Genomic DNA, 21,963 nt, shown 5'->3' with positions numbered 1-21,963 from the left:
GCCCCACGAAGCATCATCTGAAAGGGAAGGGGTCCCATCGCCCCATCAAGCATCACCCCACAAGAAAGGGGTCCCACTGCCCCAGGAAACATCATCTGCAGGGATGGGTGCGCCTGATTGAGCATCACCCCACAAGAGAGGGGTCCCATCACCCCACCAAGCATCACCTGAAAGGGAGGCGGTCCCATCACCCCATCAGGCATCACCCCACAGGGATGGGCTCTTCACCTGCCTGAGCATCACCCTGCAGGGAAGGGGTCCCATTGATCCATCAGGCATCACCCCACAAGAAAGGGGTCCCATTGTCCCAGGAAACATCATCTTGCAGGGATGGGTGCCCTTGTTTGAGAATTGCCCCGCAAGGAAGGGGTCTCACTGCCCCGTGAAGCATCACCTGAAAGGTAAGGAGTCCTATCACCCATCAAGCATCACCCCACAAGGAAGGGGTCCCACTGCCCCATGAAGAATCATCTCACAGAGAAGGGGTCTTAACACCTCTCCCCCCAAGTACCACCCCACGGGAAGTGTTCCTCACCCAACTTGAGCATTGTTCCACAAGGAAGGGGTCCTGCCCCATGAAGCATCACCCGTAAGGGAAGGGGTCCCATCGTCTCACCAAGGATCACCCCACAGGGATGGGATCCTCACCTGCCTGAGCGTCAGCCTGGGGGTGGGAAGGTGCTGGTCGATGAGGAGGATGGAAGGAGCTGTTGCCCCACGAAGAAGGGGTCTCATCGCCCCACGAAGCATCATCTGAAAGGGAAGGGGTCCCATCGCCCCATCAGACATCACCCCACAAGAAAGGGGTCCCACTTGTGGGAAACATCATCTTGCAGGGATGGGTGCCCTTGTCTGCCCCAGCATCACCCCACAAGGAAGGGATCCCATTGCCCCCTCCTGACAGGGACCTCATGAAGTGCAACAAGGGGAAGTGCAAAGCCCTGCTCCTGGGCAGGAACAGCCCCAGGCACCGCGATATCCCGGGAGTAAATCAGCAGGAAAGGCCCTGGGGGTCCTGGTGGACACCAAGTTGACCACGAGCCAGCAACATGCCCCTGGGGCAAAGGAGGCGAATGGTCTCCTGGGCCGCGTTAGGAGGAGCATTGCTAGCAGGGCAAGGGAGAGGATCCTTCCCCTCTGCTCAGCGCTGGCGAGGCCGCGCCTGGAGTGCCGGGACCAGTGCTGGGCTCCCCAGTACAAGAGAGAGGTGGACACACTGGAGAGAGTCCAGTGAAGGACCATGAAGAAGATTAAAGGACTGGAGCATCTCTCCTATGAGGAGAGACTGAGAGAGCTGCAGGAGAGAAGGCTCAGGGGACCTTATCAGTGTGTAGTCAGACCTGGAGGGAGGGTGCGGAGAGGACGGAGCCGGGCTCAGTGGTGCCCGGTGCCAGGACCAGGGGCAATGGGCACAGACTGAACCACAGGGCTTCTCTCTGAACATCAGGAAATGCTTTTTCACTGGGAGGGGAGCACTGGCACGGGCTGCCCAGGGAGGTGGTGGAGTCTCCGTCCTTGGAGATATCCAAAAGCCCTCTTGGGCACGGTCCTGGGCAACCGGCTCTGGGTGGCCCTGCTTGAGCAGAGGGTTGGACGATGACCTCCTGAGGTCCCTCCCAACCTCAGCCACTGTGTGATTCTGTCCCTCACGCACCTGAACATCACCCCACAAGGAAGGGGTCCCACTGCCCCACCAAACATTGCCCTGTGGCTAAGGGTCTCCTCATCCATCTGAGCATCACCCCACAAGGAAGTGTCCCTCAGCCACTTGAGCATCACCTCGCTAGGAAGGGGTCCCATCGCCTACCACAGCATCACCCCACAAGGAAAGGGTCTCCTCGCCCCATCAAGCATCACTCCACAGACAGGTTTCCCTCACCCACCCAAGCATCACCCCACAAGGAAGGGGTCCCACTGCCCCATCGAGCATCACCCTCCAAAGAAGTGCCCCCCACCCACCCCAGCATCACCCCACAAGGAAGGGGTCCTCTCGCCCACCCCAGCATTGCCCCGCAGCTGGTGCAGCAGCCATGGGCTGGTGGGGGGGCTGTGTCATACCAGGGGGCTCTACCCTTCCCGCCATCCCGCAGGGGTCCTGGTGGACAAGGGGGCACCGGGCACCGGTGTTGGGGGGCACTGGGCACCCTGAAAGCACCTGGGCTCCCCAGGCACCCCAGCCTCGCTTCGCAGCAGGCAGGGCTCAGCGCAGGCATCCCCACGGCCCTGCCTAACTCCGGAGCAGGGCAGGAGGTGGGCAGCACCGATCCACGCCCAGCCCGGAGCAGCTCAGCGCTGTTATGAGTTTCACGGCCTCAGCCCAGCACAGGCGGAGGGGACATGCATCCCCCTGCAAGCACAGGGGCTGCAGCGGCGGGGCGCGGGGGGCTGCCGTACCCCGGCACCGCCGGGAAAATGAAGTGCGAGCTGCCAGCGGGGGCTGCAGGCTCCTGGCGGTGCCGGATGCGGCCCGGCTGGCCAACGCGCCGTAATCGAAGACATGTGTGTGGGCTTTGGGGAGAGGCTGCGCTGGGAAACAGGGCCCTGCGGAGACCGGGGGGCTGTATCCTGTCCAAAAGCCCAGGTCCCACATGAAGCCAGGCATGCGAATGCGATCCAAACCACAGCTGGATTTGAACCGAATCTCCCAGCATCTGGGCTAATTTGCTGCAACTTTGATTGATCGTGGGGAGGGGGCACGGGCGGGAGACGCTCCAGCTCAGACCTCCCAACAGAGCCAATGACTTAACCAGAGCTGGTTCCAATCTGCTCAGCACATTGAGGCGAAAATGCCCCTTTCCCTGCGCGCTCCCGGTCGCCGGCGCTGGCTCTGCCCGCAGTCCCGCAGCTCGGCCGTCCCCGTCCCTCAGGGCTGAGCATGTGTCGCGGGTCCCGGGGGAGTCCCGGGCAGGTTTTGGGCTCTCTGGGTGCAGGATGCGGCCGCAGAGGCTGTGTCAGGCCTTCTGGGGCCGGGGCTCACCTCGGGGTCCCTCCAGAAGGCAGAGCGGGGCAGGAGGGGGGGGAATATTAGTGGTTCTGACCCCCCTCCACCTGCCCCAAGCCCCTTCGGGCACCGACCCATCCCTCTGCTCCTGGGAAAGGCCGGGAATGGGAGAGGAGCTGAAAATGAGGGTGGAAAAGGTGAAGGTTTTTCCATTCCCCCACCTCGGTCGCTGCCCCAAGGGCTCGGCGTCACTCAGCAGGTAGCTGGGGCAGCCCGGGGTCCCGGCCGGCCCCGGGGGAGGCAGCTGTCTGGGAGCCGCTCACTGCCGTGATTTATACAGCACAGCCCCATAAATTACCGGGACGGAGCCCGCGGGAGCCATCGCTCACAGCGACGTCCAGAGCTCGCTGCCAGAACCTGAAACACTTCCAGCCGTTAATTGAAGAGGAAAAAAAAAAAATAAAATAAAGGGGGGGTGGAATTAATGCCCGGGGAGTTGGGATTAAACCACAGCTCTGTAATGAGGAGTCGCCCGTGTCCTGCTCTCAGGATCCCAATGCTCCCTGTGGGCTTGAGCCCAGGATGGGGAATGGGGAGGGGGATTTCTGAGCCGGTGCCTGGGATGTGCCCACCGCAGGGTCCCCACAGGTAGTGCCACCCTGTCCCGGTCCCCATAGGGGTGTCCCCTTAGTGAGCTGAGGCACCCTGGATCCGCTGGGAATCGGAGGATGAGCTCCAGCCGAGTGATGCTACCACCGCCATGCACCCTCCCTGCCAGCACCCATCCTCTTTTCTCCCAAATTCCGGGCTGGCCAAACCCTGACACAGGGGCTGGGGACGGTGGCCGGGACAGCGGGACCCCCGCAGCGCTGTCCCGGCCACCGTCCCCAGCCCTCAGTACCCCACGCTGGCTCCCACTCACCAAGGGACCAGGGTTATGGGGTGAAACCCCAAGAGCATCCGGGGTGGCCCCAGCCGGGAGGGATGGCCAATGCTTGGGGTGCCCTGCTCAGGTTGGGGGGTGCCAGCGGGCCCCCCCAGGATTAGCGGCTGGCCCGGAGGTGCCCATCACGATGCTTTGCTATACAAGGAGGTTGTGCAAGAGGCTGCGGCCGTGAGAAAGGAGAAGCGAAAGTGCGAAGCGAGAGGCGGCTCCCCCCCCGCGCCAAGGGGGGACCCCAGGCTGCACCCCTGGGCCAGCAGCCTTTTCGGGGGCGGCTGGAGGGAGGAAGCGAGGGGAAACGTGGCGCTGCCTCCCCTCCTCCTCCTCCTCCCAAACCGCCGCAAGCCCCTGGCCCACCCCGAGCCGTCGCCGCCGCACATCTGGGCGCCAGGGCTGCGCCCCCCCCCACCCCCCCCGCTTTCTGCCCTCCCCCACCAGCAGCAAATTAGGGCCGGCTGCCTTCCCCCCCTCAAAACCCTTCCCCACATCACCTGCATCCATTAGGGACCCCCCGAAGCACCCCACGCTGATAGCACCCACTCCAGCTCTCCCACCCGCTGGGTGCTTCTCCCTCCACGTGTGTCGGCACCCATCCCTCGGGTGGGGCAGCAAACACAGCAGCCGGTCCCTAGCAGGATCTCCCCCCCCCCCTCCCCTCACCACCAGCACCACTTTACGCTTCCCCACCGCCCGCCCCGTCGGGTCCCACCGCGCACCTGCGCGGGGAGGAGCCGCCTCCGGTAACCGGCGGGGGTGGAGCGCACCGGGAGCCGCTAGATGGCGCCCTGCGAGCGGTACCGAGGGCGGGGGGGGGGGGGGGCGGACGACATCAGCCTTTGCCCGGAGCCACCGAGGGGGTGGCTAGTAGCCCCCCTCGGTGGCTCCGGGCAAAGGCTGATGTCCCGAGGATGGAGACCCCCGAGGGGACGGCGGGGTCGGGGCTGGAGGAGACCGGGAGGGGGGAAAGCGGGTTCGGAGAAGGAGGAGGAGACCGGGATGGGGAGGGAGGGGAGAGGAGAGGGGGGGGGCCCGGCTTGTCGGTGCCCCGCCCGGGGATGGGAGGAGGAAAACCTCCCGCCGTCCCTTTAACAGCCAGCGGCGCTGCTCGGAGTTCAGGCCGGGGTCAGGGGGAGTTCGCAGCCCGGGTTTCACCTCCGAGCTGGCGGCGTCGGGAACCCCGAGGAACCGCTGCCGCTTCTTCCACCGCCGCCTCCTCCTCCTCCTCCTCCTCCCGTTCCGTAGGACCGGCCGGGAGCGCGGGGTATGGAGGAACAGCAGCAACAGAGGAGGAGGAGGGTGGAGGGGAACAGCAACCGGCGGCGGCCCCCCCGGGGCTGAGCCATGAGAGTTCACCGAGACCTCGGCTGGTTGGCGGAGGCCACCGGGCGCCCAGGTAAAGCGGGAGGGGGGCGGCACCCCCAAAAATTTAAAAATAGGGGGGAAAAAAAACCTAAAAAAGCAGCTCCGCGGGCGCTTGGCTTTACCCACCTGGGCGGGGGGGACCGGCACCGGAGCGTTGGCGGGGAGGGGAGGCCCCGCTTCCCCCCCCCCCGGCCCCCCGCCGTCCCCCCGCTCACCTCGCGGGGGGGGGGGGGGTAGGGGGGAGAGGAAACGGGGGCGGGGGGCGCCCGGGGGGGCACGGCCGGCCGCCTCCCGGGACCGGGGCGCATAAGAGCGGGGAAGCGCCGCGGGGAGCCGGGGCAGCGGCGCTGCGCAGGTAACGGCGGGCGGCGGCCCCGGGGCGGACGGGACGGGTGGGGGGCACCGGCCCGGTTCCCCCGCCCGCTTTCCTCCGGCAGGTGGGCGCGGGGGTGCCGGGGCGCTGGCGGGGCCGGGGCGCGGCGCTGGCGGCGGTGGCGGGTGATGTCACTTTCTCCAAAAGCCTCCGGGGGTTTTCACCCCCCTCCCGCCCCCCCGGCCCGCCGAGAAGCGAGCCCCCATATAAGCGGTGGCACCGGCCAGGCGGCCGCGCAGAGCGGCCGGGACGCGGCGGCGTGCGGGGCTGGGGGCTGAGCCTCGACAATCCCCCCCCTCCCACCACCACCCCCCCACACCCCACGCGTGGGCTGAGGCCCCCGACGTGCGGGTCGAGCCCCCACCCCCCCCACGCGTGGGCTGAGCGCCCGGGGCCGGTTGCGGCGCTGACGGGGCGGTGTGTTGCAGGGCGGCGGGCGAGGAGCGGGATGCTGGACGCCATGGAGGTGCCGAGCCACTCGCGGCAGCTGCTGCTGCAGCTGAACACGCAGCGCACCAAGGGCTTCCTGTGCGACGTGATCATCGTGGTGCAGAACGCGCTCTTCCGCGCGCACAAGAACATCCTGGCGGCCAGCAGCGCCTACCTCAAGTCGCTGGTGGTGCACGACAACCTGCTCAACCTGGACCACGAGATGGTGAGCCCCGGCATCTTCCGCCTCATCCTCGACTTCATCTACACCGGCCGCTTGGCCGAGTGCGAGCCGGGCGGCGAGCAGAGCTTGGGTGCCGTGCTGGCCGCCGCCAGCTACCTCCAGATCCCCGGCTTGGTGGCCCTTTGCAAGAAGAAGCTGAAACGCAGCGGCAAGTACTGCCACCTGCGTGGGGGCTACGCGCCCTACAAGCTGGGCCGGGGGCTGCGCGCCGCCACGCCGGTCATCCAGGCCTGCTACTCGGGGACGCCGCGGCCCGTGGACCTGCCGCCCGTGGAGCCGGCGGCGCCGCTCAACACGCAGTGCGGGGAGCTGTACGCCTCGGCCGCCCAGGGTGCCCCGCTGCACCCCCACGGGCTGTGCCCGCCCGAGCGCCACTGCTCGCCGCCCTGCGGCCTCGACCTCTCCAAGAAGAGCCCCACCGGCCCCTCCGCCCAGCTCCTGCCCACCGACCGCCTGCTGCCCGGCGAGCCCCGTGAGCCCTCGCTGCCCCCACGGCACGACAGCCCCCCGGTCAGCGCCGGCCTCCTGGCCAGCCACGCCGCCGCCTACAAGGACTCCCCGCCGGGCGGCGAGCCGGGGGGGCACCCCCACGCCCCCGACCCCTTCCGCAGCACGCCGCCCTGCGCCGAGCCCCCGCTGCCCCGTGCCGACGGGCGCGAGCTGATGTACCGCTGGATGAAGCACGAGCCCCTGGGCCCCTACCTGGACGAGGGGGAGGCGGAGAAGGAGCTGGAGCGGGAGGAAAAGGCCGAGTCGCCGCCTGCGGCACCGCAGCCCCGCTACCCCAGCGTGGAGAGCAACGACCTGGAGCCCGATAACAGCACGAGCGAGGAGACGGGCAGCAGCGAGGGCCCCTCGCCCGGCGACGCGCTGGACCGCTACTGCAACCACCTGGGCTACGAGCCGGAGAGCCTGGGCGACAACCTATACGTCTGCATCCCCTGTGGCAAGGGCTTCCCCAGCTCCGAGCAGCTCAACGCCCACGTGGAGGCCCACAACGAAGAGGAGCTCTATCACAAGGCAGCGGCCGAGCAGGCCGTGCCCTTCCTGGACAAGGGTGGCCCGGGGCTGGGTGACATCCTGCGGCCCTACCGCTGCTCCTCCTGCGACAAGTCCTACAAGGACCCGGCCACGCTGCGGCAGCACGAGAAGACGCACTGGCTGACGCGCCCCTACCCCTGCACCATCTGCGGCAAGAAGTTCACGCAACGCGGCACCATGACCCGCCACATGCGCAGCCACCTCGGCCTCAAGCCCTTCGCCTGCGACGCCTGCGGGATGCGCTTCACCCGCCAGTACCGCCTGACCGAGCACATGCGCATCCACTCGGGTGAGAAGCCCTATGAGTGCCAGGTGTGCGGCGGAAAGTTCGCCCAGCAGCGCAACCTCATCAGCCACATGAAGATGCACGCGGCCGGCCCCGACGGCAAAGCCAAGCTGGACTTCCCCGACAGCGTCTACGCCATGGCCCGCCTCACCGCCGACCAGCTGGGGCTCAAGCAGGAGAAGGCGGCCGAGCTGCTCTCCCACACCTCGCACTTCCTCAGCGACCCCAAGGCCATGGAGAGCCTCTACCCGCTGGCCAAGTTCACGGCCGAGCACCTGGGGCTGAGCCAGGACAAGGCGGCCGAGGTGCTGGCGCAGGCTCCGCACCTCCACGCCGAGGCCGCCCGGACCATAGAGCGATACTCGCCCCCCTAGCGCCGGCCTGGCCGGGGGGCGGGGGGGGCCGCCGGGCTCCCCTCGCTGCCCCGCGTGGAGCTGGGGGGGGGCCGAGAGGCGGTGGGTGCTCGTCCCCCGGCACTGCCGACGGCCCCGGAGAACTCGCTCGTAGCGGAAGGTCCCATGAGAGCTGCCCCGGGACGGCTGGACGGCGCGTCCCGCGACGAGCGTCCCGGCTTGCCCGGGAGAAGCCGATAATTCAGGGACTGACCTCGTGGCGTGGGCCCCCCTCGCCGTGGGGGGCTGCTGGCTCCCCCCCCGCCCCCCGCCCGGCACCGGGGCGGGAGCGAAGCACAAGCTGTGAGGCCGGGCCGCGCCCCGAGGCTTTGGAGGACATGAGCCCGCTCCTTACCTCAGGGCTGTCCCCGGCGCTGTCCCCCGGGCGGGGGGACGCCCTCGGCAGCCGCCCGTGTCACCCCGGCCCCGCGGCGGGACCCGCCGGCGCTCGGCTCTGCCGCGACGGGACCCGGACTGTGCCGCCCCGGCCGCCGCGGGCCCGTGAGTAGTTCGTCCATGGCGGCCGGAGCGCTGCCTCCGAGCTGCCGGCACCCGTCCGGGCCGGGAGCGGCGAGCGCCGCTGTGCCGGGGCTGGGGGGGGGGGGCGTGTGCCGGCCAAACCCCCCGGGGCCGTGCCGGGAGCCCGGGGTCGGACTGACGGAGGGGGACGGTGGGGTCTGAGCAGCGGGCGGCAGGGCGGGGGGACGGCGGTTGGGTCCGTGCCGGAGGAGTGGGGGGGGGGGGCCGGGGAATCGCGGTGCTCCTTGTCCCGGAGCAAGCACTGACCTCCTGGCCCGAGCCCGGGGGCTCGGCCGCCGGCACCCCGAGTTTTTGGGAGGTGGGGCAGGGCCTGTCACAGACTGAGCCCCTGGGCCCTGCCCCGGCAGGCGCCTCGCCATCAGGGATGCCCGGGGGGGCCCCGGGGGGCCCCGGGCCCCGGCGGCTTCGTCCTCGGGCGGCCGCTCGCCCCGATGATTTTTTTTTTTTTTTTTTTTTTTTTTTTTTTTTTTGCCAAAGATGCCCGTCCCCCAGCGCGGCCGGGCCGGGCCGGGGAGTTCGTGACAAAGACAAAGCGGTCTGGTTTGTCAGCTACGGGGAGGTGGGCAGGGGCTGCGGGAGGGGGCCGGGGGGGGGGAGAGCCGAGGGGGGCGCGGGGCTGCCCCGGGCTGGGCTGCGGTGACCTGGGGCCGAGCCCCCCCCCCGCCCCCCTCCCCCCTCCCGCGGGGCACCCCCTGCCGCCACCGCACCCCCTCTCCCACGGGCAAAGCCCCCCCGGCCTGGACCCCCCCCGGCCCTTGCCCTGACCCCTCTGCCTGGGGCTAATGTGAAGCTTCTCCCCTCCCCGAGCCCCCTCCTCTCCTTTGCACACGAGGCCCCGGGGCGGCCGCCAGCAGCGACTGTCCCCGGCCTCGCAGCCACTGTGCCTTAGCCTGAGCTGGCCGCTCCTGCCCAGGTGCCCCCCTCACCCCCCCCCACCCCCACCCCCCCCCCGGGCTGCCCGGGTCCCCCCGGGGCTCCCCAGGGCCGGCAGCGTCCCTCCGGAGCTGCCACGGGGCGAGCGGCGGCGGCAGCAGCACCCAAAGCACAGCTGGCAGCGCCCAGCGGGGCCCCGGCCCCCTCTGTATCACGTCGATTTGTACACGGGCTCCGTGCCCCCTTTTTTTTTTTTTTTTTTTCTATAGTCGAAACCGAACGAGCAATAAAGTGACATTAACGTGAGTGGCCTCGCATCCTTCTCTGGGGATGGGCCTGGCCGGTGCGGGGTCGGTGCTGAGATGTGACCCCGGGGGACGTAGGCTGCGCCGGGGGGGGGACGGACGGTGGGTGCAGGGAGGGGAGGCGAGGAGGGGCTTTGCTGTGCGTCTGGTTTGCCCGGAGCCCCCTGGGCTGGGGGGGCAGCAGCAGCTGCAGGTGGGACAGAGCTGCCATTGTCCTTCGAGCACGAACGCATCCCGCTGCCGTCCCAACCCACTGCCCCCTGCGCCCACCCCTGCCCCAACCTCGACAGCGACTCGCCCGCCGACAGCAAATGAAACGACACGCTGCACAGACAACCGTTTAATACTAAAAAATTATTAAAACCATCTGAACAAAGTAGCCCGAACGCGGCCACCTCCCCATGGGCTCCCTGCGGGGGCTCGGGGCAGCAGCCTGGCACGGTCGGCCCCAGGCACGGGGCGCTCAAGCCAGCGAGCCCCCGCCGCGCTCGCCGTCGTGCCAGCTGGTCCGGTGGCAGCAAGACCTCTGTCCCATGACCGAGCTTGTGGCACGGAGCGAGGGGTCGGCATCTGGCAGAGCTGCAGGTCCCTCCGAGCTGGTGGTAGCCCGGGAAGGGCCTTGCAAAGCAGCCCTGGGGCAGCTCCGTTAGAAAACAAACATTTAAACACACCCGGCGCGGAGGAGAAGGCAAAGTCTATGCGCTGCTTACAGCCAGCGCGGTGCTGCATGCGGCTGCGGACGCCGAACCGGGGCCTGGGTGGGCTCAGGCGGGGTGATGGCTCCGTGCACCCTGCAGCAGGCGTGGGCACCCCAAAGTCTCTGTCGAACAGGCTTTGTTGCCCTGCAGCACAGACCCTCCTTCGCCGGCAGCCGCCCTGCATGGTGCCCTGAAGCTGGGACGTTCGTACAGCACAGCTTAGCGAGCACAACCCCGCTCGTCTCCGTCGCTGTGCCGTGCAGTTCCCACCGCGGCCGGGTGCTGCCGAGGCTCCGACCCTGGCGTTGGCCCTCACCGTGAGGCCAGGCGGCCGGTGCAGGGGTAATGCTGGGCTTCCTGACGCAGACACCAGGTCTGAGCCACCCACGCAGGAAAGGAAAATGTTGGGCTCTGTCCTACTGCTTCCTCTGCCACCTTTGACGCTTCCCTCCCACGGCCGCGGTGCCCCAGCGGGGAGCAGGGACGGCCTTGGGGTCACTCCCACCCTCTGCTCATGGGACTGGGACTTGACAGAGCTCCAGGGGCTCCGGTTCGCGGGTTAATGCTCCCTCTTAGCTTCTGTATCTGGCGTGTAACTGGGATGGGGATGGGACAACGTGGGGTGGGGGAGGCTCAGCAACACCCCAATCCTGCACCGGCTCCTGGTGCGGAATGACCCAGTGATGGGGCAGCAGGGTCCCTTCACAGATCCCTCCATGGTGAAGGGGCAACTCAAGAGGGAACCCTCTCAGCTGGGCAAGCTGCGGGGGGCCAGGCACTGTCCTGGCTCTCTCCAGCCCTGCCCAGCCCCGCAGCCACGGGCAGAAGCTGGATCCCACACGCAAAAGGAGCCCATGGTGATGGGAGGACACACGAGAGCTGTGGGACAGCCGGTCCTACGGTCCTTGGGGACTTGGGAGGATTTTGTTTGCCTCACGCTGAGCCTTCGGTCAAAAATGTGTCTAAAGGTAGTGGGCTGGGACTAAGGGGTTTGGGGGAGCAGGGAAGGGGCAGGTAATGGCTGGGGTGGGCAGGGGAGCAGAACAGAAAGCAGCTGTGGGGGGACTGGGGGTGTTCAAAGCCTCCCCCCCCAGCAAAGCAGGCAGGGCACACACCTGAAAACTAACCTATACTGAAGTCTGAAATACTGAAGTCAACAAGCAAACCCTGCACTAGGGAGAGGACAAGCACCTCCGCAAGCAGCACCCCCTGCGTGGGGCTGGCACGGGGTGGGGAGGGGCTGGAGGCCTGGGGCTGCCCGGGCCACGCAGGACGAACAGGCTGGGGCAGGAGGGAACCTGCCCTTGAAGTCCACGGCCTCTCTGAGGGGCACTAGCTAGACTAAGCAATCCCGAAATCTGCACTGGCGTGTCCCCGGTCTCTGCCCTATGCAGCCTACAAACCCAAAGAGCCACCGACTCGTGACTCGAGCTCTCTGCAACCAAGCAAACCAAGCAAAAGGCTGGCGATCCGGTACAGGCTCACCCAAAGCTTCCCTAGCCAGCGGGGCTCGCCAGCTCCGCTCTGGCACTGCCCAAAGGCTGGTGGGACCCTCAACGGCCCAGCCTCCACGTGAACCATCCACAGCAATGACCTTCCCAGCTGGTCTGCCCTCGGGGAGGGGCCCTTCACAGCATGGCCATTCTGGGGTGGGTTGAAGACGTGGCGTTTATTGTTCGTGGTGGGCTGGAAGGCGGTGGCGGCGCACGGTGAGGGCTGCCGCTGAAGCCGGTCTCCCACCGTAACAGGCTGCGTGACTCGCTCAGGGGCTGTCGGCCCCACTCGGCCCCCTCAGCCCTCCTGGGCCCACTTGAGGAAGGTGGGGATGTCCCGCACAGGCACGTTGCGGGTCAACGCTTTAACACGCAGGTTCCGGTCATCCGTCAGCAAAACCACTTCCCTGAGCAAACGGATGGGATCATCTGCAACGAGAGAGACAGCGGCGTGAAGCTCAGACCTCCCCACTCTGCCCCAGCCCGTGCACCCGTGCCACACCGCCCTGTCCCCACCCCGTGCCCCCCCCCCCCCCTCCTCGGGTGCTGCGCCCCGGGCACAGCAGGGCTGCCCCGGCGGCACTCCGGGCTCCCCGCTCCCTGCCAAGGCTTCCCAGCGCGGCTCGGAGACGATGCTTCATCTCGAAGGCTGCCTTCTCCCCCCACTCTGCGCTGGCTGGGGGATGATTTGTGATCTCTGCCCGCAGCCCCGGGCTGGCGAGCAGCACCAGGGTCCCACGCTGCCCGCATGGCGTGGTGCAGCACACCGCAGGCGGGGAGGAGGAGGTCCCTCTGCCTGACCCAGGCCAGGAAGACAGCCCGCGACCCTGGCTCCAGCAGGAAGCTGGTGCTATTATTCTGGCGATCTCATTATAAGATCTAAAAACCACCCCTTAATTTTTTGTGAAGCTTTTTGGAGTCACCACTGACACTGAGGCGTTTCTGGCTGGGGCTCAGACAGCCAGAGAGAGTTGAAGCCTGAGAAATAACCGAAGGGATCTTGCCCCCAGATGGATGAGCTGCCCCGCACGCAACGCGCCGGGCTGGGATGTGGGAGCCACGCTTACGTGTGTGCGAAGCAGGGGAAGCATATGGGGTATGTGTAAGCAGCTGGGTCCTGTGACCAGAGTACTGTTCCTATGAGCACAGGAAACACAGTGCCTCCGAGCCAGGACGGGAATGGAAAAAACAGAGTTTATGGGAGCCCAACATGGGCCCAGATTGGCTGCGCGGGGAGCGGCAGGATGAGGGGAAGGGGAGGGTGGCCAGGAACGCGGGCTACGGTCACAGTGTCTGGGCTGAGGGTGTCGGGCCGAGCGCCCCGGCCGGCCCGTGCAGGGACGAAGGGGAGCGGGGGCTCGGCGGGAGGGCAGGCCTGGGGCCGAAGGCTGCCGAAAGCGGGATCGGGAGGTTTTGTGCGGACACTTTAAGAAATGTGTAACAATAAACATCCTCTGCTCCGCGCTGGTGACGCGCCTCCTTGTTACAAACCAGAGGCTGTCAGCTTGTCAGGCCCCATTCCCCATAATCCACATGATTTCAAAATTCAGCATCATTTGCACATAAACATTTGGTGACGGTTTCTCTGTGAATCTGACAAGTTAAGCTGCTAAGAATTCGCACTGACAAATGCGGGTTGATTTCTTGGGCAGCTGCTGATGCGATTCCCATTCCCACTGCCCTGGCAACAGCCCGGGGGCTGTCTGGTCCCAGCACACGTGGCCGATGCCAAGGGGGCATTGGGACGGAAAAGGGCCCGGGCCAGGAGGCACCGGGGCTTGCAGGGATGAGGCTCGTTTTGGCCCTTCGTCACCGCTGTTGGCACCATGAAATTGCTCCGTGGACATTTACGGTGGGCTTCTCACAGCGCAGCGAGGTGCGCATTTGGCAACGCGGTGAGAGGGCCACGGCCTGGGGCTGACCGGAGGCAGGAGGTGGCACCTTGGTGTTGAAAGAGGCAAAATGTGGGAGGGATCGGCTCCAAGGGCCGTGAAAGAGAAACGAGAAGGGTCTGTGGGATGCAACAGAGAAGGTATAAGGAGGACGTGAAGGTGTTCTACCTTTGTTGGAGGGCATGAAATCCTTGGCCTTGTCATTGCAATAGTGGAGGCAGCAGGACAGAATCAGGTCGTCGTTGTTTCCCTGGAAGAAAAGGGCAACGTTACCCCTGGCAGGAAAAAACCTGCAACCCCACCACTCTGATTTCTGCACTGCCCTTGGGACACTGCTGCAGCTCAGCGGAGAGCAGGGCTGCTCGGAGACGAAACACATGCAGCCCACAGGAGCCTGCTCAGCTGCCTGCAAAGGCTGGGACGGAGCTACCCCCTGCCCAGAGCTGGCGGACCCCAGGGTCCCTGGTTTCCCCCAGGGAGGCAGTGGGGAAGGGCCTCCAGCCCTTGGCATCACTACCCTCTGTGTCCCACCCTCCCGGGGCCGGCACGTCCCTTACCTGCTGGCCAGTGGTGTCTTCGCTGCGGAAGGAGATGGACTCCAGCTCGTTGCCTCGGCTGGTCAGAGCCCTCAAGCAGTTGTCCCGGCTCTCGAATCGCTCCTCCAGGAACTCGATGGACTTCCTGGCTCTCTCCTGCACTTGGCGGGCATAGCCTGCGGCCCGGTGCTCCATCTCCGGGCCCTTGGCCAGGCCATCCAGCTCGTTTATCACTTCAAACAGGAAGAGGAGGTACAGTTACCATGGGACAAGGTGCTCCCGTGACCTGCTGCTGGAGCACACAAGTTGCCAAGGCCTCGGGGCCAGGGCACTGGGAGCTGGCTCAGGAAATCTGGGTTCAGCTGCCGCAGCGTCCCTGCACTCCTGGACTTGGCTGTGGGTCTGGAAAAGCTGCTGCCTTCCACCTCCATGGGTCACCTGGCTTGGCCCCGAGAGAGCAGGCACCTTGCCCCTGCAGCGCGCGGGTAACGCTCCCTAAGGGCATCTCGCTCCGCTCTGTGAAACGCTGGGACCACCGCCGTGCCCCCTACCCCACGCTCCTGCCTCACAACCCATGGCATCTCTGTGTGTGCCCGAGGGTGTCAGAAAACCATGTTCTCCTGCAGCCCGCTCCTCCGCCCCAGAGCACAGCGATGGCCAGCAGCACCGTGCCTCCCACCCCGCATCGCACCGCCTGGCTCTGCACCTCTCGGCTCCCTGTACTTACTTTCGGACACAAAAAGCTGCTGCCTTTCGTGCTGCCACAGGGCTGCACGCGGGAACAGGGTCATGCGTGGGAGCAGGCAGTTCCCGCTCCAGCACTGTTTCCCGCACAAGTCCTGGCCCTATTTTTCCCACCTGAAGCCGCTGTCCCAGGCTCCCGGCAGGGGACACGCTCTCCCCAACACCTCGCCCATCTGGGTTCGCACATCTGTCCTGACACATGCTGCTCGAGACGAGCCTGAGCCTGGGATCAGGCAGATTCCCAGCCCGTTCGCCTTAACTGGAGCCTGTCAAGCCTTAGAGCCTCCTGTACTGCTGCCAAGCGGCTGGGAGCCCCGGCAGCTCCGGCCCCTCAAGCCCAGCAGAAGCCCGAGCGACCCCAGCAGAGCTCCAGGAGGGACCCACCCTCCGGCACCAGGGCTGCTGGAAGAGCCGCTCTGTCGCAGAGCGAGCGCGTGTGTGCGAGCAAGATGTCGCCGAGGCGGCTAGCGGCGAGGCCGGGCACACAAAGCGTGCGGCCAGATGCGCGCACGAGCGTCCTTGCCTTGCGATCGTGCACAGGGCTGCGTGTGCGCGAGGCTGGGCACGCGAGAGAGCTGGTGTGCACGTGTGTGCGAGGGAGCCTCTGTGCACACAGTGTGTGTTTTAGCCATGGCTTCATTTCTGAATATTGTTTCCGAGCCTGGAGCCAAGTCCTGAGTTCAAGTGGGAACTATGCATTCCTTGGGGGTTCGGGGAGAGAGCTCGGGGTCTGAGGCCTCTCCCCAGTGCTGTGAATCACTGCCCAGGGAGCCTGCGTAATCGCTCTGTTCCATGGTGAGACTGGCACTCACTGTCTGGGTATTCAAATTAAAGCTGCATGGAGCTGCTTTGCTCTTCGCTGGCCAGCGACTCTTCTTGCTACCGACCTGATGCTGCCATTTCCACACAATGCATGGCTGGGCCCGGGGTGGGGGGAGCCGTGCAAGAACGGAACATCAAACAGGAAAAGCTGGTATTCCCTCCCGAAATCCGCCTTCCTGCTTCCAAGCTAAACAGGCTTCAAAGGGGAGGCTTGTTTGTGCTTCTGCACCAGGCCTGGCTTCTCCATGGCGGGGTCAGCCTCAAGGAGCACGGAGCAGGTTAAAGAGCAAGAGAAACAAACCCAACGCGAAGCCGCGTGCTTAACCCCTTGCTGCATCCCCGGGAAGAGGGGAGAGGAGTGCCCTGTGCTGGGGGAAGGGCACTGCGCGTGTCTCCGGTCCGGCGATGGGGCACGGCACCAAGGGCCCCCAGCTTACCCCAGGGGATGGGTTCCTCCTGCTTGCACCCGGGTCTCAGCACTGATGGCTTTCCTGGGGGACTTTGAGGGGGAATTTGACCGACACCTGGCAGGGACAGGGAGTCGCTGGCTTCAGGGTGCTTCAGCAGCGGCAGGGGAGGCTCGTGGCAGGCGGTGGGAGATGAGTTACTCTGTCCCCCCTATGATGATCTGTGCAGGGAGGCAGCAGGACAGGAGCGCACTGAAGGTGCTCAGTCACTGCTGCTCCTCCTGCCCGCGGCAGGGCAGGACGGGCCAGGCTCCTTTTGCAGGCTGAGGGCAGCAGCATCTTGGACAGGGACAGGACCAGGGTTTTCAGCTCTCCGGTAGCTGCTGCCCCTGGCTGGGGCTCAGATGGAGAAGCCTCATGCCGACCACAGGAGTGCGCCGGGAGGCAGAGCCATGGCTCCGGGGCAGGTCCCAGCTCTCTCAGGTGTTAACGTGCCCCACAGCCCCCAGGGCTGCCCAGGCTCTGCCGGTGCTGCCGGCTTCCTTCCCTTCGCTTCCACACAAGGCCCTGGCACTGCAGTGCCAAGCCACAGAGCTCCTTGGCAGCTCCGGTGCTGAGCTGGGCAGGCGGCCAGCCCTGCTCCCCCCCACCCAGGGGTCCCGTCCCCAGCCCCAGGAATCCTTCCCGAGCCAGCCTGTTCACCCCGCGGGGAAGGGCGGCAGCGGGACGTTGGCTCTGGGGCAGGCAGCTGCCTGCCGGGCACCAGGAGTTGAGAAGGAAGCCCCATAATGGCTTGGAGGGCAGGCACCCCTGCGTGCTGCAGGCCAGGAGATCGGCACGAGCGTACACCTCGCTGCCCGGATGCTGGAGATGCCCACGGGGCAGAGCTGGCCCCCGGCCTCCCAGGGCTGCAGCTGGGACGGGGGCAGCCCGTGGGCTCTGCGAGGCTTGGCTCCGCTCCTGCCCCGGCCTCTCCTGCTGCCCTCAGGGATCCTCTGAACGCCAGGTTGGCACCGGGACGCACCGGGCGGCGGAGCGACACTGGCTGGAGGAATGCTACCTCCAGCCCGGAGCGCGATCAAACAATCAGAGCAAAGGCATCTAACCAAATCCTCCCGCCACCCTGGGAGACCACCCAGCAGCACAGCCGTTATCTGCCAGGGTGAGTGTTTACCAATAACGGGAACCAGCTTGCTGTTTTACTGCAAGCTTTATAAGGATAAAAAGAAGGGCTGGGCTTGAGCAGCTCTGAGACGCTGGGACACAGGCCGGCCATTTGCTCAGGCTGCCTAAGCCCCAGCTCAGCTGGGATAAGCTATCTGCTCTGATTGTTTAACAATTCCTCCTCCTCGCTCCCTCCAAAATTCCCTCCAAATCCCATTTAACACCCGTGTGCCTCTCCCAGCCCCTGGCACACCCAAATGCACCAGGGCAAGAGGAGCGCACCGAGTGCCGTGGGCAGAAAGCTGGCAGGAAGGGAGAAGGGCAACACGGCCGAAGGAAAGCCGGCCGTGGCTGGGATGAGACAGGGCAGGACGCATGCCAGCTCCTCCTCTGCTGCCAGCCGGCCGCGGCACGAGCCGTCCAGCCCCAGACCACACAGGCACTGCGGGCATGTGGGGCAGGGAGAGAGGGAGCCGGAACAGAGGGACAGCCCGACTGCGGGCATGTGGGGCAGGGAGAGAGGGAGCCGGAACAGAGGGACAGCCCGTGCTGGGGGAGAAGGGAAGCCCCCACCTCACGCCAGCCCTACTCACCGATCAGGGGCACCACCAGGATGAATTTCCTGCAGTCCAGCAGTGTTATCAAGCTGCTGAGGTGGTCGATGAAGCCATTGGTGTCTGGGACCAGGAAGACAGGTCTGATCTCCAGCTCCATCTGTCTCATTTGGCTCTGGTCTTTCAGCACGGCCTGGAGGAGAAGGACACATGATGAGTAAGTAGGACATCAGCCCGATGACCTGTGGACCCTGAGAGCAGAAGATAAGCCTGGCTGGTGCGCAGACCTCCCGCAGCAAGGGCATCGTGTGAAGGGGACCTGCAGGAGGCTGCTTCCATCCCACCTGCACACCTCAAACACCAACTCTTGCAGGTCCACAGCGCACACGTGAGTGGGATGGTAAAAGCCTCCAAGAGAGCAGTCTCCTAGGAGAACAGCCCTGTCCAGGCTCTGGGGAGAACAACTGGGACCAGCCTTGAAAATGGAGGTGTTTTGGGAATTGTCCCATTTACGGGACTGGCAGTTGCCAGGACTATCTGCACCGGTTCCAAGAGACTGACCCCGATACAAAACAAGTGGGGAGAAAAGGGGGCTGGAAGAAGCGGGTTCTGGGACTCCAAACGGAAACAGCTCAAGGTGACAACAGTCAAAACGAACCAGTTTCGGACACACAAGTCCTGTCAACGGCATCCTAACACAGGGACCACGAGCAGGCAGCAGGAGGAGAGGTCTGTGGGGCGGGGATGCTTGGCTGAGTATTTCACTCACTGTCCCACCAGCTCCTGCACGTGCCTTGTATTTTCCGACTCCATCCAGCTGGGAAACCAGGTGGGTTCCAGCCCTGGAAACCCACAGCATTGTCCTTGGCTGAGCCCTTCAAACCCACTGGAGACAAGAGGTGCTCACACATACATGGGAAGGGTCTGCTGGGTCTTATTAGCAACCCTGTGGGCTTGCACCTGGACCTCTGGACAATGCCAGTTGCCAAAATGGGACCCAAGAGCTCACATACTACTTTCGATGCTATCGAAGGACTTGGGCTCTTTAGCAAGTCACAGGCTTAAAAAACTCAGGATGCTATTCTAGTGCTTCCTCTGCTTAAAAATAGCTTCCCTGGACTCGCTGATGTTTGTTGCCTCTAATAGGAACCGGTCACCCATGGAGCACAGCAGCACTGCTGTGGAACACATCCACCATGCAAACCCTTGCGACAGCGGGCTCGCACCCACAAGACTCGCCCTGGGGACAGGAGGCGACTGCTGACCCTGTTCTGCCCAATGTTATGGGGAGCTCCCCCTGCCCGGGGTGAGGATCTGAACCCTCCCACAGTCACGCCAAAGCCTCGGAGGCACCCTGGAACGACAAGCTGCACGGGCCAGCAGTGGCCATGGAAAGAAGTGGTTTTTAATCCATTTCCAAGTGTTGTCATCTGGCTTTAAATCAAGGCGACTTGATGCTGCCACCTCCCACAAGTGTCTCCAGGCAAAGCAGCAACCATAACCTCACCACGTGCTTCCCACCCGCCTCCTGGCAGTGCCGGTCCTGGGGCCGCAGCTCCCATCGACCCCGAGGAGAGATGGGCAGAGCGGGGAGCGCGCCAGGACCCGTCTGCCGCACGGCAGCAGGGAGCTGGCGTGACAGCATGAGGATATGTGTCCCCCATTGCGCAGGGGCAGCTACAATGGCACCGGCGTCCCCGTACAGATGCTGCCATGGCCAGTCGCATGCCGGCTGCCATCCCTGCCTGCGCTCTGCCTTCACCCAGGGAGGTGCTGGCGCTCCCCGGCAGCATGGGCACCCTGTGTTCCATGGGCACGGTGCTGCCGCTGCCTCCTCACCACGAGGAGGGTGGCGGGTGGGGTTTCTCCCCAGGGTTTGGGGGTGTGGGAGGAGATGCTCGTCCCTGGGAGGCACCGGGCCTTGCTGAGCTCCACCAAGCTCCACCTGCCGTGGAGAGACGGAGAAGGGCCCCGTCGGCCAACGCAGAGACCCAGAATGAAGCAGCACGTCCCTTGTGTGGCGGCCAAAGAGGTCGATGGCCATGAACTTGCAGGAAGGGGGGGTGAAACCACGTGGCCTCCGATGGGCGACGACAGTCCTATGCGAGCGAGGGACGGTGGCAGGAGGGGACCCTCGCCTGCGCCCCAATACAGCTCCCCGACCCCGGGGCTTGTCCCGGTGCATGCAGGTGACCTCAGGAGCGTGGTGTGAGCGGGAAGCTCACCTACCCCTCCGGCCGAGGGGCGCGGGGGCGACAGCGGGGGGAGGGGGGGACAGTACCCTCGTGTGTGGCATTTGCCCCGGTGGCTTTCGCAGGCCGTACCCAGCCGATTCCTGGCAGCCACGAGCGACGCCTGTGCCGGCCGTCACGTCCCATTCCGCTTGCCGGGCCGCCCGGTGAGAGAAGGACACAGGATGCGCCGGGAGTGAAAGAGCGAGGTCGGCGGGGAGCGTGCCAAGTCCCTGTGCACAGCTCCGGGCCGCTCGGGGAGCCAGAGGGAAACTCGCCTTTGCAGAGTTCAGAGGCCGGCAGCGAGATTTATTTTTGTTTGTGTGAGTAAAAGGCTGCAGAAGCCTCCGGCCAAGGGGTTTCAGGGGGGGAGAGGAGTGGCCTGTGATTCATGGGGACGCTGGCTGGCCCCGCGCCAGAGATGAAAGGGAGCCCATGTGCGGGGAACCGGGGAGGCGAGCGCCGCATTAACCCTTCTGCCGGTCCGTGGGGCACGGTCCCGTGGGGAGGAAGGCGAGTGTGGGGATGCGAATCGGGATGCCCACATCTGGGGCCCTGCTTCTGTGCCGCCACCGCTGTCAGAAACAAGCTGCCGGTCCCACTGTGCCTCAGTTTCCCCGACGTGAGGACAGGGAGACAGCGACCCGCATGCCCTGCTGGGAGGTGGGGTTTGGAGAAGACCCTGGGGAGAGCAGCGCGGTTAAAACAGCGGAGGTACAGCCTCGCCCTGGCCCAAGTGCTTTAGGATGGCCGGATTTCAGTCTTGTCTTATTTGGGGTTAAACACGCTGCACGGCTCTATGGCAGAGTGACCCTGCAGTGCTGGATGCGGCAGGGGACCTCTGAGGCCGGGGGCTCTCTGCTCCCCGCGGGGCCAGGCAGCTCCCCCTCTCCTGCCTCCTGCACCCGCACGCTGCGGCAGTCAGAGCTGCTCCCACCCGCAGCCCCCTGCCCGGCCTCCTGCTCCAGCCATGGGGGCTTCTCCCAGGAGCTGGGCCGGAGCCGGAGGTGGCTCCCCCGGCTGCCCCAGCTGGTGGCAGCACTGAGATCAGACACTCCTGCACGCACAGTCCCAAATTCCCAGCTCATCCATCAGCTGGGATCACCTGGGGGATTCCCCGGAAGCCTCGGCCGAGGGCTTCCAGTGTGGACAGGGGACCGGTCCCCCAAGAACCGGGCCACCAGGCGCTATTTTCTGCAGAGTGCCAGGGGGGAGACCCGAGGGTCTCCACCACAAGTGCAGAATAGCAGAGGGCTCCCCATCGGGCTCCGCACACGGACCCCAGAGCTCCTCTGCCTGCGGTGCCGGGTTGGCAGAGAGGCCCGGAGCCAAAGCCCGGCAGAGATGAGTGTCCCGCCGCCTTTGGGACGGGTCGTACAGGGTCACGCCGCTCTGCCAGGACGGATGGGCCGTCACCATCCTGCCACCACCTCTCCTGCCCCGACCCGCTCTCCGACCGCAGGGAAACCCGGCGCCGCTGCCCCTTCCAGCCCCGCGTGCTCTGCGGGGATCGGAGGCGGATTTTCCAGCGCCGAGAACAATGCCTCTCTAGTCTCTGCTCGAGGGCTTCCTCCTCCCAAGGTTCGTCTCCAGCGTCTTCCTCAGGAGTAAACGTGCCCCGTGCCTGGTAGCAAACTGGGGCCGCCGCCGTGGCGGAGCCGCCGTGGGTGGGTGTGCGTCTTCCGCAGCCAGC

The 21,963-nt window shown here is 65.7% G+C and overlaps 2 protein-coding genes across 8 annotated transcripts in view; one reads left to right on the top strand and one right to left on the bottom strand.

Annotated features, from left to right (window-relative positions):
• The first annotated feature begins 4,955 nt into the window (after positions 1–4,955).
• On the top strand, positions 4,956–9,730 carry HIC1 (HIC ZBTB transcriptional repressor 1). The gene is made up of 2 exons (XM_075518368.1): positions 4,956–5,277; positions 6,048–9,730. The coding sequence occupies exons 1-2, from the start codon at positions 5,226–5,228 to the stop codon at positions 7,991–7,993; spliced, it is 1,998 nt and encodes a 665-aa protein (XP_075374483.1). The 5' UTR covers positions 4,956–5,225; the 3' UTR covers positions 7,994–9,730.
• Positions 9,731–10,056: 326 nt separating this feature from the next.
• Positions 10,057–21,963, bottom strand: part of SMG6 (SMG6 nonsense mediated mRNA decay factor) — a 119,163-nt gene continuing 107,256 nt past the window's right edge. For 6 of the 7 annotated variants that reach the window (XM_075518361.1, XM_075518362.1, XM_075518358.1 and 3 more), the window contains 4 exons: positions 18,079–18,232; positions 14,370–14,581; positions 13,981–14,062; positions 10,057–12,349 (listed from right to left, as the gene is read on the bottom strand). In XM_075518361.1, the coding sequence (XP_075374476.1) occupies positions 12,219–12,349; positions 13,981–14,062; positions 14,370–14,581; positions 18,079–18,232 (579 nt within the window). In that variant the 3' untranslated portion in view covers positions 10,057–12,218. The other variant, XM_075518365.1, reaches the window with a different exon arrangement.

This window comes from Mycteria americana, chromosome 15 (genome assembly GCF_035582795.1).
Source record: "Mycteria americana isolate JAX WOST 10 ecotype Jacksonville Zoo and Gardens chromosome 15, USCA_MyAme_1.0, whole genome shotgun sequence".
In the NCBI taxonomy this organism is placed as follows: domain Eukaryota; kingdom Metazoa; phylum Chordata; class Aves; order Ciconiiformes; family Ciconiidae; genus Mycteria; species Mycteria americana.
Note: the sequence above shows the minus strand (reverse complement) of the source record. Positions and strands in the feature narration are given on the sequence as shown.